The 15,131-nt window shown below is 42.1% G+C and overlaps 1 protein-coding gene across 2 annotated transcripts; it reads right to left on the bottom strand.

The window, feature by feature from the left end:
• Nucleotides 1-272: 272 nt before the first annotated feature.
• Nucleotides 273-14,896, bottom strand: LOC109903675 (acyl-protein thioesterase 2-like). 2 transcript variants are annotated; one of them, XM_031789311.1, is made up of 10 exons: nt 14,776-14,896; nt 12,509-12,601; nt 5,026-5,057; nt 4,247-4,312; nt 3,998-4,045; nt 3,383-3,453; nt 3,113-3,186; nt 2,827-2,928; nt 2,411-2,587; nt 273-2,277 (listed from the first exon to the last, which is right to left on the bottom strand). In XM_031789311.1, exons 2-10 carry the CDS (start codon nt 12,584-12,586, stop codon nt 2,227-2,229), a joined length of 699 nt encoding a protein of 232 aa, XP_031645171.1. In that variant the 5' UTR covers nt 12,587-12,601; nt 14,776-14,896; the 3' UTR covers nt 273-2,226. The 2 variants fall into 2 exon arrangements, with proteins under 2 accessions (XP_031645171.1, XP_031645172.1); XM_031789312.1 differs by having other exon boundaries at nt 14,391-14,776.
• Nucleotides 14,897-15,131: the final 235 nt, after the last annotated feature.

Genomic DNA, 15,131 nt, shown 5'->3' with positions numbered 1-15,131 from the left:
CGTCTGTGATAGCATGGGCAGCGGCCATTGAGGCTGCAACCCATAGGAAGTCCCAACCAATTGGCTACTTTAAAAGGGGTGGAAGCCCTCAATGGCCCTTTGGGCCACTAGAGGCCTCTATCATTCTCTATGGTCTGCACTGCAGAAGTCTGCACAAGAGACGTACACATGCACGCTTTGGATGTCCCCAATTTCTTGAACGATGTGATGCACAGTTCACAGACCAGAATATTACTACCATAACCATTCCACAAAAACACTCAACTCAAATGCACTGTTGTTATTTGAATCATTTATTCCACACATACAGGTGTCTTGGAAAAATAAAATAACCTGAGGGACAAACAGTCGCTCAACATGTTTTAGCCAGTCAAATTAACAGACACAAAGATGAGATGACAAAGTGACCAAACACACTGAGACAAAATGACAGATCAAAATGAGTCACAACCGTAAAACTTCAAACAAAGACAAAGTACAACTCAGGAGAACATATGAGACACTTTATCCAACCTTCTCCCACATGGAATTAGGTGATAGGATGGGACTAGAAGGCAAAAAAAGGGATGGAAGACAAATAAAAGAGAAAGTACAAAATGTAGCCCACTTGTACAAGTGAAAAGTAACAACAGATGTGTTGGGTCAAGGAAGGTGACATGGGGAAAGATGTCATAAGAGACAAATTAGGGAGTAAGAGACATTCATTAAATAGCAGAACAATCAATACAGATTTTTTTATTCTCCAATGTCCACCATTTTAAATGAGGTTTCAGTAACACAGAATAGGTCATCATAAAGAGAGAAAACATTGACAAAAGGAAAAGACAGAACATCTTATTTTAGCACACTAACTCTGTTAAAAGTCATACACCCAAGAGCCACAAGTTGTTCAAGATTAATGCTTTTTAAAAATCACCCTTCAATTAAAAAGGAACAGCTTCTTTCTATCAAAGCCTTCCCAGTGTATAACCATTTTCAGAGTTAACTCTGACCTTTTCACACTTTACTAGTGGGTGCCAGTAAGTTGTCAAATGAGTAAATGGTTTTGTTCGACAGTAAAAATGACCTGTCAGCGTGAGAGCCGAGACTGATTTGTGCTGGACACTAATGGAATGGAACTTGGCTCACTGGTCAAATGCTAGATGCTGAGAGGGAACAGCTAGGAAGAGCTGCAGTCAAGTTGTGTCTACTACACTTTACATCCTGGTCTGGTTCCATCTGGTGTGAGACATGACCAATCTAGGTTTAGCTTTCATTTCTAGGATTTTTTAAAGCCCTAAGCCATTTAAGGTGCATGTATTTCAACATTTTAATCTTTGTCAGTCAATACATTTTTATGAAATCCTGCCAATTCATTTTTGTTATCATTCCCATTCATGTCAAACAAAATCAATCATAAAATGTACACTTTATCCACATCATCAATAGCCCTAAATTGCGGCAAAGAACAGAAGATGGTGGCAAAAGTAATGATCCATAGGTTTCCTTTATTTATTTATTTTAATAATCATGTCAGATATTTGAATCAGCACAAGTAGGGGCACCCAGGAGTAACAGGGGCATCCCATGGGTAGCTGGGGTGTGACCACAACCCCACCAGTGGCCGTGAACCCGTTGGGAACAGCATGCAGAGCAGCGTGGCACCAGAGTCACTCCAGACGGCACCAGTCACTCCAGACGGCACCAGAGTCACTCCAGACGGCACCAGACCTCGGGGCCTGAGGACCAGAACCACAGGCTGCTGAACCTGAGCCAGGCTCTCTGACACCGGGTGGCATCTAGCAACAGGGCCACCTGCACACTAACTGCTTCACTGACTCACTGACACACACAGCATAGGAGGGAAACAGGAGTGGAGGTTGTGAAAGGAGGAGAGAGTGAGAGAAAGAAAGAGGGGACAATGGCGGGTTGGATAAGAGAGAAAATAATCCCAGGGGAATGTACTGTGCGAGTGTGTGATTCTCGCTCAAAAAGGTAAGACTTGTGTGTGCACTTCAGTGTGTTAACAAATGTGCGTTTATAAATGGTGTGTCCAGTATAATGTGCGTTGGTTGGATTTTTATGGAATTTATTGTGTGTATATGATGATGATGATATGTGAAAGTAAGTGTTACTGTGTATGTATGGGGAGGGAGGGGGCAGTGCTCATGGCTGTTTCCAGTGGGAGAATGGCAGGTCAGAGGTGAGAAGTCAGTGTTTAAGGGTCACAGTGGGGTTGAGGTGAGGTCAGATTCGGGGCAACTGTTTCTCAATGAATTCCTTCACTGCTGCCATCTCCTGTAAGATCAAAATAAAGAGGCTTATAAGAAACGGAACACCATGAATACTTCCACACCGATACTCATAGAGAAATATTAACACATATAGAACATTGATACTCATGCATGTTACAACCAAAATCCCCCTTTACCTGAGGACAGGAGCTGTGCATGAGTCCCGGGTAGGTCCGGAAGGTGATTTTCTGAGGGTTGACGATGACCTTGAGCTTCTCGGACGTCATGGCCCCAAACTGCACTGGGATCATGGGGTCCATCTCCCCATGACACTGCAGTATGGGCATGTCTCTGTTCCCACTGGCGCTCGCCGCCTAATGGGAACAACAGACCATTACATCCAAATAATACAAGCAAAAAGTGAAGACCAAGACCAGGTTCTAACACCAAATCACATATTCAGTTCATTCATACCTACACAGCAAAATCATCAAGACAAACAGAGAGTAACTTTTCCAGTTTGGAATCCAGCCCAGTAATAAAAGAAACAGCTCTGTGGAATGTTCAGGGGCCCCGAGAGTACCATACAAACAAGTAAGCTGTGTAGCTGTACCTGTGGGAAACTCTTGTGAAGCGGTAACCAGCAACTGAGAGCGACCACGCCCGCCAATTGCTGCTGACAGGTGAGAGCAGTATACAAGGACAGAGCCCCACCCTGGGAGAAATGGAACAATAGAGGGAAAGAGAGGTAGAATGGGTTGAGAGCTATAGAGATGTTCACATGGTTTACACAGTTTAAACAGCAATGTTGACAAAAAATAAATCACAGAGAATCAGGAACTCGAAAAAGAGGACTTCATTTGCACAACACCTCCATAGCAATTCACATTGACGCTTACCTGAGAGAACCCTCCAAGCAGCACACGATTGGCGGGTATCCCATTCTTTGCCTCATGGTCGATTATGGCCTTGACTGTGGAATAGAGTGAAAACGGAAATTGACCATCTACAGTACATAGTGGGGCTGATAATGTCTAATAATAATTTAGCTAACATGGTTATGTGAATAGGGCTTGGTATGATACCTATATGCATCTACAATGCTATTTTATATATATATATATATATATATATATATATTAGTACTGGTGTCACACTGAATGACTTACTGTTCTCCGCTGCCCTCTTGATGCCAGCCTCGTCCTCTGGAGAATCTGGGCTGAGACCCATCAGGTCAAACCTACAGATCCATGGTCAGTCGATTTAATACGCATCTCATACAGTGACCTCCAAAAGTATTGGCACAGTGAAATGTTTTGTTGTTTTGGCTCTGTACTCAAGCACTTTGGATTTGAAATGATTCAATGTCGATGAGGTGAAAGTGCAGACTGTCAGCTTTAAATGTGGGGTTTTTTCATCCATATCGGATGAACCGCTTAGAAATTACAGCACTTTGTGTATATTTTAGGGGACCAAAAGCTCAAATTCCCTGAGATTAACGCTGACAGTCTGCACTTTAACCTCAATCATTGTATTATTTCAAATCCAAAATGCTGGAGTACAGAGCCAAAACAACAAAAAATATGTCACTGCCCCAATACTTTTGGAGCTCACTGTATATGTTATGTGCCCCTGGTATCCTGGTGTGTGAATCCGTCTTTGAAGGAAATCCTTGTTCAACAAATCTCTTACCAAAAGGAAATATTTTCCCACTGAAGTGTAGGTTAGAGTCAAGCCATTGGCCAATGATATATTTTTCAGATCAGGGCAAACATATGACTCACCATGAGGGCATGGTCATCTTCATATTGAGAGTGACAGGGATTCTGGGCCTGCGGACAAACAAGTGAGTCAATTTAAGTACACATGGGTGGAGGCATACAAAGTGGTTGTATGGAAAGATCAGAGATGAGACACTACCAAATATAAGACTCAACTCTCTTATTACATCCTACTCTGGAAATTGAGACAGAGGCACTTAAAAGCAGAGAAATAAACTTGCCAGAAAATGACAGATAATCATACAGACTTACGCGTGGGGGCAGATATACTTTACATGTGGCAGTTGGATAGCCGTCATGGCATCTGCCCAGCCATGCCTGACAACAGGAAGAAAAAGAGCAAATCAGAGAGAGAACGTTGTACTCTTTACAGATTAGGCTATAAGACAGAACGATTTATACAGAGTATAAAGGCGCCCGCATACTAGGTTTGGTTTCCTCATAGCAGAACTTGGCTAGGCAAAGTGAATGTCTGTGCCTCTCATACTCCCTTAAAAGACTACCGTTTTATTTATTTAAATAAGCTATTTTTACCGTTTGTCCCTCTTGAGACGCCATAGCAACAACATAGTTAGTATACACCATGACCGTATATATGAAGGTGCACACTTGCTCAAAATAGTCTGAATTAATCTAACTGTAATAAATTATCTTGATTTTCACATTTTTGCAGAGGATGTCTTAGTCGCGCAATTTTACATCTAACTAAGATGTTTGGTGCAGTATTTCTCAAGCGAAAACATTTGCATGAAAACTAGTCGTCTGTCGTTGAATGACAAGCAACACTTTAATTGAAGAATCCCGTCCATAGTACCTAATCCTACTAGGAGTAGTACGGTTGATCAATCACTGACAAAGGGGCGCAGACTTCGGCTACTGAACTTCGACTTGCCTCAAGAAAACAAAAAAAAACGTGTGCATGAACAGCCGGGAAAAAACCTGCCGAACACCAAAACGTCTCAAAATGTTGTTATAATATATGCAAAATGTTGACTGGGAAGCATGCAACAGGCTTCAGACAGAAAACTCACCCTGAGTCACCCAAACCATGAAGGAAGATCACCTGTGGTAGATTTGGGGAGATTGTAAAATGGTCAATGGTGCATTACGAACCACAAAGAACACCAATGGCTACTGCACTGTATTGCATATGAACACCATGTACAAGTGAATCAGGCCCAACAACAACAAAGGGCAAATTCCTACTCAGTTGATATTACTGCTTGCCAACGCTAAATCATATTATTTAATCAGAGGCAGCATAAGAGAAAGAAAATGAATTTGGCAAGCCAGATAGAATGTAAGAACATTTAAAAAAATAACATATCTTTTTTTTATTTTATGAATTTTAATTCTGTCAAAATCAAATATGAGCATTCACAAGTGAATTCAATAGAGTTGGTTTTGACCTTACAAGTGCTTACAGACCCAAATAACTGGTGTAATCAGTTTGTTATGCCTTCAAGCTGCAATATTTTAACATAGCACAGTTCTGATAGGGCTGTGCAACCATACCAAATAATTTCCCACAGGGCACAGACGGCAGTTCAACGTTATGTTATTTACATTTGGTTGAATTGTTAACTAACGTCAAATCAAATGTTATTTGTCACATACACATGGTTAGCAGATGTTAATGCGAGTGTAGCGAAATGCTTGTGCTTCTAGTTCTGACCATGCAGTATTATCGAACAAGTAATCTAACCTAACAATTTCACAACAACTACCTTATACACACACAAGTGTAAAGGAATGAATAAGAATATGTACATAAAAATATATGAATGAGCGAATGCCGAACGGCATAGGCAAGATGCAGTAGATGGTATAGAGTACAGAATATACATATGAGATGAGTAGTGTATGTAAACATTATATAAAGTGGCATTGTTTAAAGTGGCTAGTGATACATTTATGTAATAAATGTTTCATTATTAAAGTGGCTAGATATTTGAGTCAGTATGTTGGCAGCAGCAACTTAATGTTAGTGATGGCTGTTTAACAGTCTGATGGCTTTGAGATAGAAGCTGTTTTTCAGTCTCTCGGCCCCCGTTTTGATGCATCTGTACTAGAAGTCGACCGATTAATCGGAATGGCCGAATAATTAGGCAAGTCAGTTAAGAACACATTCTTATTTTCAATGACGGCCTAGGAACGGTGGGTTAACTGCCTCGTTCAGGGGCAGAACGACACATTTTCACCTTGTCAGCTCAGGGGATCCAATCTGGCAACCTTACAGTTAACTAGTCCAACGCAATAACGACCTGCCTCGCTCTCGTTGCACTCCACAAGGAGACTGCCTGTTACGCGAATGCAGTAAGCCAAGGTAAGTTGCTAGCTACCATTAAACATATCTTATAAAAAACAATCCTAATCACTAGTTAACTACACATGGTTGATGATATTACTAGATATTATCTTGCGTGTCCTGCGTTGCATATAATCTGACTGAGCATACAAGTATCTGACTGAGCGGTGGTAGGCAGAAGCAGGCGCCTAAACATTCATTCAAACAGCACTTTCGTGCGTTTTGCCAGAAGCTATTCATTGTGCGTCAAGCATTGCGCTGTTTATGACTTCAAGCCTATCAACTCCCGAGGTGAGGCTGGTGTAACCGAAGTGAAATGGCTAGCTAGTTAGCGCACGCTAATAGCGTTTAAAACATCACTCGCTCTGAGCCTTCTAGTAGTTGCTCTGCATGGGTAACGCTGCTTCGATGGAGGCTGTTGTCGTGTTGCTGGTTCGAGCCCAGGGAGGAGCGAGGAGAGGGACGGAAGCTATACTGTTACACTGGCAATACTAAAGTGCCTATAAGAACATCTAATAGTCAAAGGTTAATGAAATACAAAATGGTATAGAGGGAAATAGTCCTATAATAACTACAACCTAAAACTTCTTACCTGGGAATATTGAAGACTCATGTTAAAAAGGACCACGAGCTTTCATATGTTCTCATGTTCTGTGCAAGGAGCTGAAACATTAGCTTTCTTACATAGCACATATTGCACTTTTACTTTCTTCGCCAACACTTTGTTTTTGCATTATTTAAACCAAATTGAACATGTTTCATTATTTACTGGAGACTAAATTGATTTTATTGATGTATTATATGAAGTTAAAATAAGTGTTCATTCAGTATTGTTGTAATTGTCATTATTACAAATAAAAAATTAAATTATATAAAAACATTTAAAAAAATATATATATTAATAATAAAAAAAATATTTAAAAATAAAAAAAATATTTTTTAATTAAAACAAATAATAATAATAATAATAATAAAAAAATATATATTAATAATAATAATAAAATATATATAAAAATATATATATAAAAATATATATATATATATAAAAAAAATATATATATAAAAAAATATATATATATAAAAATATATATATATTAAAAATAAATAAATAAATAAAATAAAAATTCGACCGATTAATCGGTATCGGCTTTTTTGGTCCTCAATAAATCGGTATCGGCGTTGAAAAATCATAATCGGTCGACCTCTAATTTGTACTGACCTCGCCTTCTGGATGATAGCGAGGTCCTTGATGATCTTTTTGGCCTTCCTGTGACATCGGATGGTGTAGGTGTCCTGGAGGGTAGGTAGTTTGCCCCCGGTGGTGCGTTGTGCAAACTTCACTACCCTCTGGAGAGCCTTACTGTTGTGGGTGGAGCAGTTGCCGTACAAGGTGGTGATACAGCCTGACAGGATGCTCTCGATTGTGCATGTGTAGAAGCTTGTGAGTGCTTTTGGTGACAAGCCGAATTTCTTCAGCCTCCTCAGGTTGAAGAGGCGCCCTTCACCACGCTGTCTGTGTGGGTGGACCATTTCAGTTTGTCCGTGATGTGTACGCCGAGGAATTTAAAACTTGACACTTTCTCCACTACTGTCCCATCGATGTGGATAGGGGGCTGCTCCCTCTGCTGTTTCCTGAAGTCCACGATCATCTCCTTTGTTTTAATGACATTGAGTGTGAGGTTATTTTCCTGACACCACACTCCGATGGCCCTCATCTCCACCCTGTAGGCCATCTCGTCGTTGTTGGTAATCAAGCCTACCACTGTGGTGTTGTCTGCAAACTTGATGATTGAGTTGGAGGCGTGCATGGCCACACAGTCATGGGTGAACAGGGAGTACAGGAGAGGGCTGAGAACGCACCCTTGTGGGGCCCCAGTGTTGAGGATCAGCGGGGTGGAGATGTTACCTACCCTCACCACCTGGGGGCAGCCCGTCAGGAAGTCCAGGACCCAGTTGCACAGGACAGTGTCAAGACCTAGGGTCTCGAGCTTAATGACGAGTTTGGAGGGTACTATGGTGTTAAATGCTGAGCTGTAGTCGATGAACAGCATTCTTACATAGGTATTCCTCTTGTCCAGATGGGTTAGGGCAGTGTGCAGTGTGATTGCGTCATCTGTGGACCTATTGGGGCAGTAAGCAATTTGGAGTGGGTCTAGGGTGTCAGGTAGGGTGGAGGTGATATGGTCCTTGATTTGTCTCTCAAAGCACTTCATGATGACGGAAGTGAGTGCTACGGGGCGATAGTCATTTAGCTCAGTTACCTTCGCTTTCTTGGGAACAGGAACAATGGTGGCCCTCTTGAAGCATGTGGGAACAGCAGACTGGGATAAGGATTGATTGAATATGTCTGTAAACACACCAGCCAGCTGGTCTGCGCATGCTCTGAGGATGCGGCTAGGGATGCCGTCTGGGCCAGCAGCCTTGCGAGGGTTAACACGTTTAAATGTTTTACTCACGTTGGCTGCAGTGAAGGAGAGCCCGCAGGTTTTGGGCCGTGTCAGTGGCACTGTGTTGTCCTCAAAGCGAGCAAAGAAGTTTAGTTTGTCTGGGAGCAACACATCGTGGTCCGCAACGGGGCTGGTTTTCCTTTTGTAGTCCGTGATTGACTGTAGACCCGGCCACATACCTCTCGTGTCTGAGCCGTTGAATTGCGACTCTACTTTGTCTCTATACTGACGCTTAGCTTGTTTGATTGCCTTGCGGAGGAAATAGCTACACTGTTTGTATTCGGTCACCTTGCCCTGATTAAAGGCAGTGGTTCGCACTTTCAGTTTTGCGCGAATGCTGCCATCAATCCACGGTTTCTGGTTGGGGAATGTTTTAATAGATGCTGTGGGTACAACATCACCGATGCACTTGCTAATAAACTCGCTCACCGAATCAGCGTATTCATCAATGTTATTGTCCGACGCTAGACGGAACATATCCCAGTGCACGTGATCGAAGCAATCTTGAAGCGTGGAATCCGATTGGTTGGACCAGCGTTGAACAGACCTGAGCATGGACGCTTCCTGTTTTAGTTTCGGTCTATAAGCTGGGAGCAACAAAATGGAGTTGTGGTCAGATTTACCAAAACGTGGGCGGGAGAGGGCTTTATATGCGTCGCGGAAGTTAGAATAACAATGATCCAGGGTTGCCAGCCCGGGTCGCGCATTCGATATGCTGATAAAATTTGGGGAGCCTTGTTTTCAGATTAGCCTTGTTAAAATCCCCAGCTACAATTGTAAGGAATTCTAGGTCAGGTGAACAAAAGGACTTGAGTTCCTGTATGTTGTTATGATCACACCACATCTTGTTAATCATAAGGCATACACCCCCGCCCTTCTTCTTACCAGAGAGATGATTGTTTCTGTCGGCGCGATGCGTGAAGAAGCCAGGTGGCTGTACCGACTCTGATAACGTATCCAGAGTGATCCATGTTTCCATGAAACAGAGAATGTTACCATCTCTGATGTCTCTCTGGAAGGCAACCCTTGCTCGGATTTCATCTACCTTGTTGTCAAGAGACTGGACATTGGAGAGTAGTACACTCTGGAGAGTATGTGCCCGTCTACGGAGCCTGACCAGAAGACCGCTCTGTCTGCCCCTTCTGCGGCACCATTGTTTTGGGTCGCCGGCTGGGATCCGATCCATTTTCCTGGGGTGGTGGACCAAACAGAGGATCCGCTTCGGAAAAGTCTTATTCCTGGTCGTAATGTTGGTGAGTTGACATTGCTCTTATATCCAATAGTTCCTCCTGTTTGTAATAAAACCTAATATTTCCTGGGGTAACAATGTAAGAAATAACCCAAAACAAAATACTGCATATTTTCCTAGGAACGCGAAGCGAGGCGGCCATCTGTCGGCGCCGGAAGTACAATGTGAAATCAACAACAAAAAAGAACCATGTCATTGGATTTGGGTTAAAAGTTGGGTGAAAAAAGGACTAAATTCCCTTACGTTGAGGACTTTTTGCAAATCCAATCAATCTCCAACATTGATTCAACGTCACCAAATTGATTATTCTTTTTGAAATCACATGGAATAAAATGTTGATTTAAGTACTTTTTGCCCAGTAGGTTCACAGTAGGGCCGGGACGATACCAGTATCACGATACTTGTTGCTGTAAACTAGGGCCGGGACGATACCAGTATCACGATACTTGTTGCTGTAAACTAGGGCCGGGACTATACCAGTATCACGATACTTGTAAAATAGTGTTCGTTGAATTGGAAAACAAATAAATACTTGTCAGTATCTTGGCAAGTAAACAAAATACGAAGCAGATTTAACTTCTTTCGGAAAAAGTCCTACAGTGCCTTGCGAAAGTATTCGGCCCCCTTGAACTTTGCGACCTTTTGCCACATTTCAGGCTTCAAACAAATACATAACTGTATTTTTTTGTGAAGAATCAACAACAAGTGGGACACAATCATGAAGTGGAATGACATTTATTGGATATTTCAAACTTTTTTTAACAAATCAAAAACTTAAAAATTGGGCGTGCAAAATTATTCAGCCCCCTTAAGTTAATACTTTGTAGCGCCACCTTTTCCTGCGATTACAGCTGTATGTCGCTTGGGGTATGTCTCTCAGTTTTGCACATCAAGAGACTGACATTTTTTCCCATTCCTCCTTGCAAAACAGCTCGAGCTCAGTGAGGTTGGATGGAGAGCATTTGTGAACAGCAGTTTTCAGTTCTTTCCACAGATTCTCGATTGGATTCAGGTCTGGACTTTGACTTGGCCATTCTAACACCTGGATATGTTTATTTTTGAACCATTCCATTGTAGATTTTGCTTTATGTTTTGGATCATTGTCTTGTTGGAAGACAAATCTCCATCCCAGTCTCAGGTCTTTTGCAGACTCCATCAGGTTTTCTTCCAGAATGGTCCTGTATTTGGCTCCATCCATCTTCCCATCAATTTTAACCATCTTCCCTGTCCCTGCTGAAGAAAAGCAGGCCCAAACCATGATGCTGCTACCACCATGTTTGACAGTGGGGATGGTGTATTCAGGGTGATGAGCTGTGTTGCTTTTACGCCAAACATAACGTTTTGCATTGTTGCCAAAAAGTTACATTTTGGTTTCATCTGACCAGAGCACCTTCTTCCACCTGTTTGGTGTGTCTCCCAGGTGGCTTGTGGAAAACTTTAAACAACACTTTTTATGGATATCTTTAAGAAATGGCTTTCTTCTTGCCACTCTGCCATAAAGGCCAGATTTGTGCAATATACGACTGATTGTTGTCCTATGGACAGAGTCTCCCACCTCAGCTGTAGATCTCTGCAGTTCATCCAGAGTGATCATGGGCCTCTTGGCTGCATCTCTGATCAGTCTTCTCCTTGTATGAGCTGAAAGTTTAGAGGGACGGCCAGGTCTTGGTAGATTTGCAGTGGTCTGATACTCCTTCCATTTCAATAGTATCGCTTGCACAGTGCTCCTTGGAATGTTTAAAGCTTGGGAAATCTTTTTGTATCCAAATCCGGCTTTAAACTTCTTCACAACAGTATCTCGGACCTGCCTGGTGTGTTCCTTGTTCTTCATGATGCTCTCTGCGCTTTTAACGGACCTCTGAGACTATCACAGTGCAGGTGCATTTATACGGAGACTTGATTACACACAGGTGGATTGTATTTATCATCATTAGTCATTTAGGTCAACATTGGATCATTCAGAGATCCTCACTGAACTTCTGGAGAGAGTTTGCTGCACTGAAAGTAAAGGGGCTGAATAATTTTGCACGCCCAATTTTTCCGTTTTTGATTTGTTAAAAAAGTTTGAAATATCCAATAAATGTCATTCCACTTCATGATTGTGTCCCACTTGTTGTTGATTCTTCACAAAAAAATACAGTTTTATATCTTTATGTCTGAAGCCTGAAATGTGGCAAAAGGTCGCAAAGTTCAAGGGGGCCGAATACTTTCGCAAGGCACTGTAATTTTAGAAAAACATCATTGTCATCATTTATTTATTTTCCAATTCAAAGAACCCAATATTTTACCTACAGCAGGTTTAGCAGAACTAAAGACTTGTTTAAAATTTTTGCAATGGAAAAAAAATACTGCAATACTAGTATCGTCCCAACCCTAGTTTACAGTGCCTCTGAACTACAAATTAGGTTTAGCAAGGCAACTCTTCCACTTCCTTTGATACTTTGCAACAAGTGGGCAAATTTGCTGATGGATGTCATAAGTTACAGTATGGTGTTGGTGTGGTCTCTCACCGCAGCGGTCTCCTTCTCTGTCCCAGACACCGTCACAGCCTCGGCAAGCAGCGGCAGAGACATGTTGTTGCCACACATACACTGTAAGGGGTGCTAGAGAGAGGACGGGGGGGGAAAGGGCATATCAATGACGTTGGCTGGTTAGCAACGCAGCTATTCAGCATAGGGACAGACATGATGACAAAAGAACTGAACATCCCACAGATTATGGCTGCTTTGAACCAAAGAGACAGGCTGAATACTGAGAAGAATCTCTTCAGTCAGCAAGTTTTGAAACTCAACTAAATGTACTCCTCCTAACTGTATTTATGTAATTAACCAAGATGCCAATAGGCTAGGACTGATGCCACTGCCTATCCACTGATAATGGATATCGGCTAGCTAGATCATATTGTTTTCAAAGTCAACTTTTAATACACTCAAAGTCAGGTTGAGTGACATATGACAACAAAAAGATGAGGCGAGCAAGAGAGAAATAAACAATGGGAGGAGAAAATAAACGGAAAAGTAAGGAGGTTTAATCTTCAGGGAGATCATACACAGAGTTAGTTACAATTCCACCCACCTAATGACCGGCAGTTAGTGAAAGCAAAGGGAGAGACAGAAAAGAGCCAAATCAGGGGAATGATAATGACAGGCTCAATAGGGAGAAAGAACAGGGCCGTGCATCACACATCACAATAACTTTCTGAACTGCAGTGACACGCATGCTCATTGTGCCTTTGCCTCATTTCCTTGCGACCGTGTCAGCTATTGCACGCTTTAATAGACCAAACTATACGATTCCCCCAGGCAGGTAGGCCTACAGCACTTGGTCCATTGCTATCCAGAATCCTCGGGACATCCATACCAAATTGAAGTTGACATTTAAAATGGTTAAGGTTAGGTATAAGTTATGGTTACGGTAGGGACGTTCCAAGGACCCCAGATTGCATTAACCAGAGATGTGCTCTCTGATAGGCCTGTTCTGAAGCAATTGGATAGTAGCATCTAGCATCAATGACACAGAGGAGGCTTTGTTCCAGCATGCCAATGTAGTCCTTTGACTTTATACCACCACTTAATGTTAGGCAGACTATAATTGTGTTTGCAAGGCAAACATTCTCAGTCCCTTCAGAGATAACAGAAAGACCACAAATAGCTAATCGGGTGTAAATACACAGATTTCAGTCACCCCTCTCTCCCTCTGTGCAAGGATTCTGCTTGTGATACAAACAATGCCGTCCATGCACGGCTACACCATCACGAGTTCCCATCTGACTTGCATTAAACTGTCTAGGACAAACTAAACGTTGACTGGTTCAGTGGTTGGCGTAAGAAAATGTCCCGCCTTGGCTCTTTATTCACTTGCATTTACAGCAGCTAACGGCTCGATTTCCTCAGTAGTCAAGAGCAATAATTATTGGGATAAAGGCCCTGTAAGGTAAACCCGGTGCATAAATTCTATCCACCTGGCAAGCATCAAGTCATATGCGGCAGTCAGTATAGCAGTCTTTCACCAGCAACACCTGGGTGTATTCATTCCGACGATTATGTTGCAAAACGGTTCTTAAACGGAACAGGGAGGGACCTACCTGAATTTTTCCAATAGAAAAACTAGCTGTAGTTGCAAAACGGAACTGTTTGGACTAATGATTTACACCCCCTAATTTTAAAAGCCAGCTTGGTTATGCAGGCTAGCTAGTTGGTGTGGCTACTTGCAACATAAGTCAGTTATCTTTTTACATGACTTTATTTCAATAATTTGAAGTAGACATGTGTGGCTATACATAGACAACCTGCGATTCAGGTTACGGATATTTTGTTCATTCGCTAGCTAAAGGAAAGGAAGGGGGTGGGGATGAAGAAACAATGGGGCTGAGAAGCAGCTTAGCTCACTAACCCAGTCGTTGAGCGACCCGGTGGGAGAATTCGGGAGAGGATTAGTGCAAAGCCACTAGCTAGATTGTTTCAAACACGGAAAAGCTAGTTAGCTACATCCAAGTTGCCAGTTTAATCCCGTTTAGCGGGCTATAAATCCTCACAATGACTAGTTTAGAAAGCTAACCACACAGCAGCAATCTGTATCGTCTCAGTACACTGCCTTCCGCTGCCATTCGAGCTTGGTTCGATTGACATGTGGCCTAAATTCGACCAGGTATTTGAATATATCGTTTTCCCATGCCCTTGAACCCCAGTGGTAACCGAAGCCCCATGTGGGTTCGGTACGGACGGGGTAAATGATTATTGTAAAACCGCGGCCCGTTAATACAAATTCATACACTCACCAATTGCTGTCCAAGAATATCAACAGAACTTCCGCTACTGGTGTCGAGGGGCGGGGATTCTTCGACGTGATGTCATGATGACGTACAAACCCTTTCTCGAGCTCGCGCTCGCGTTTACCGTACACCCCTCCATCAATTGATAGGCAATATATTCTAGTCCAATTTACACTAACCAAATAAATTATACCAAATGCAAAGAGCATATTTTTACACACATAACAATACTGCCTTTTATTAATCCAAAATCAACATTTCAAATAAATTCTATACAAATAAAAAAATATATTATGTAACGCATCTTTATTCTTCAAATAATTACATTACACACAACAGCCGAAGACATTTTCTATTTCTCA

This window comes from Oncorhynchus kisutch, linkage group LG14 (genome assembly GCF_002021735.2).
Source record: "Oncorhynchus kisutch isolate 150728-3 linkage group LG14, Okis_V2, whole genome shotgun sequence".
In the NCBI taxonomy this organism is placed as follows: domain Eukaryota; kingdom Metazoa; phylum Chordata; class Actinopteri; order Salmoniformes; family Salmonidae; genus Oncorhynchus; species Oncorhynchus kisutch.
Note: the sequence above shows the minus strand (reverse complement) of the source record. Positions and strands in the feature narration are given on the sequence as shown.

What these genes read in the sequence shown, in the direction of transcription:
- LOC109903675 (XM_031789311.1), bottom strand. Translation starts at nt 12,586, where the DNA reads ATGTGTGGCAACAACATGTCTCTGCCGCTGCTTGCCGAGGCTGTGACG. An exon ending in CATGGTTTGGGTGACTCAGG is followed by an intron (nt 4,313 to 5,025) that starts GTGAGTTTTCTG and finishes TCCTGTTGTCAG; the next exon opens with GCATGGCTGGGCAGATGCCA. An exon ending in CAAGAGGGCAGCGGAGAACA is followed by an intron (nt 3,187 to 3,382) that starts GTAAGTCATTCA and finishes TCTATTCCACAG; the next exon opens with TCAAGGCCATAATCGACCAT.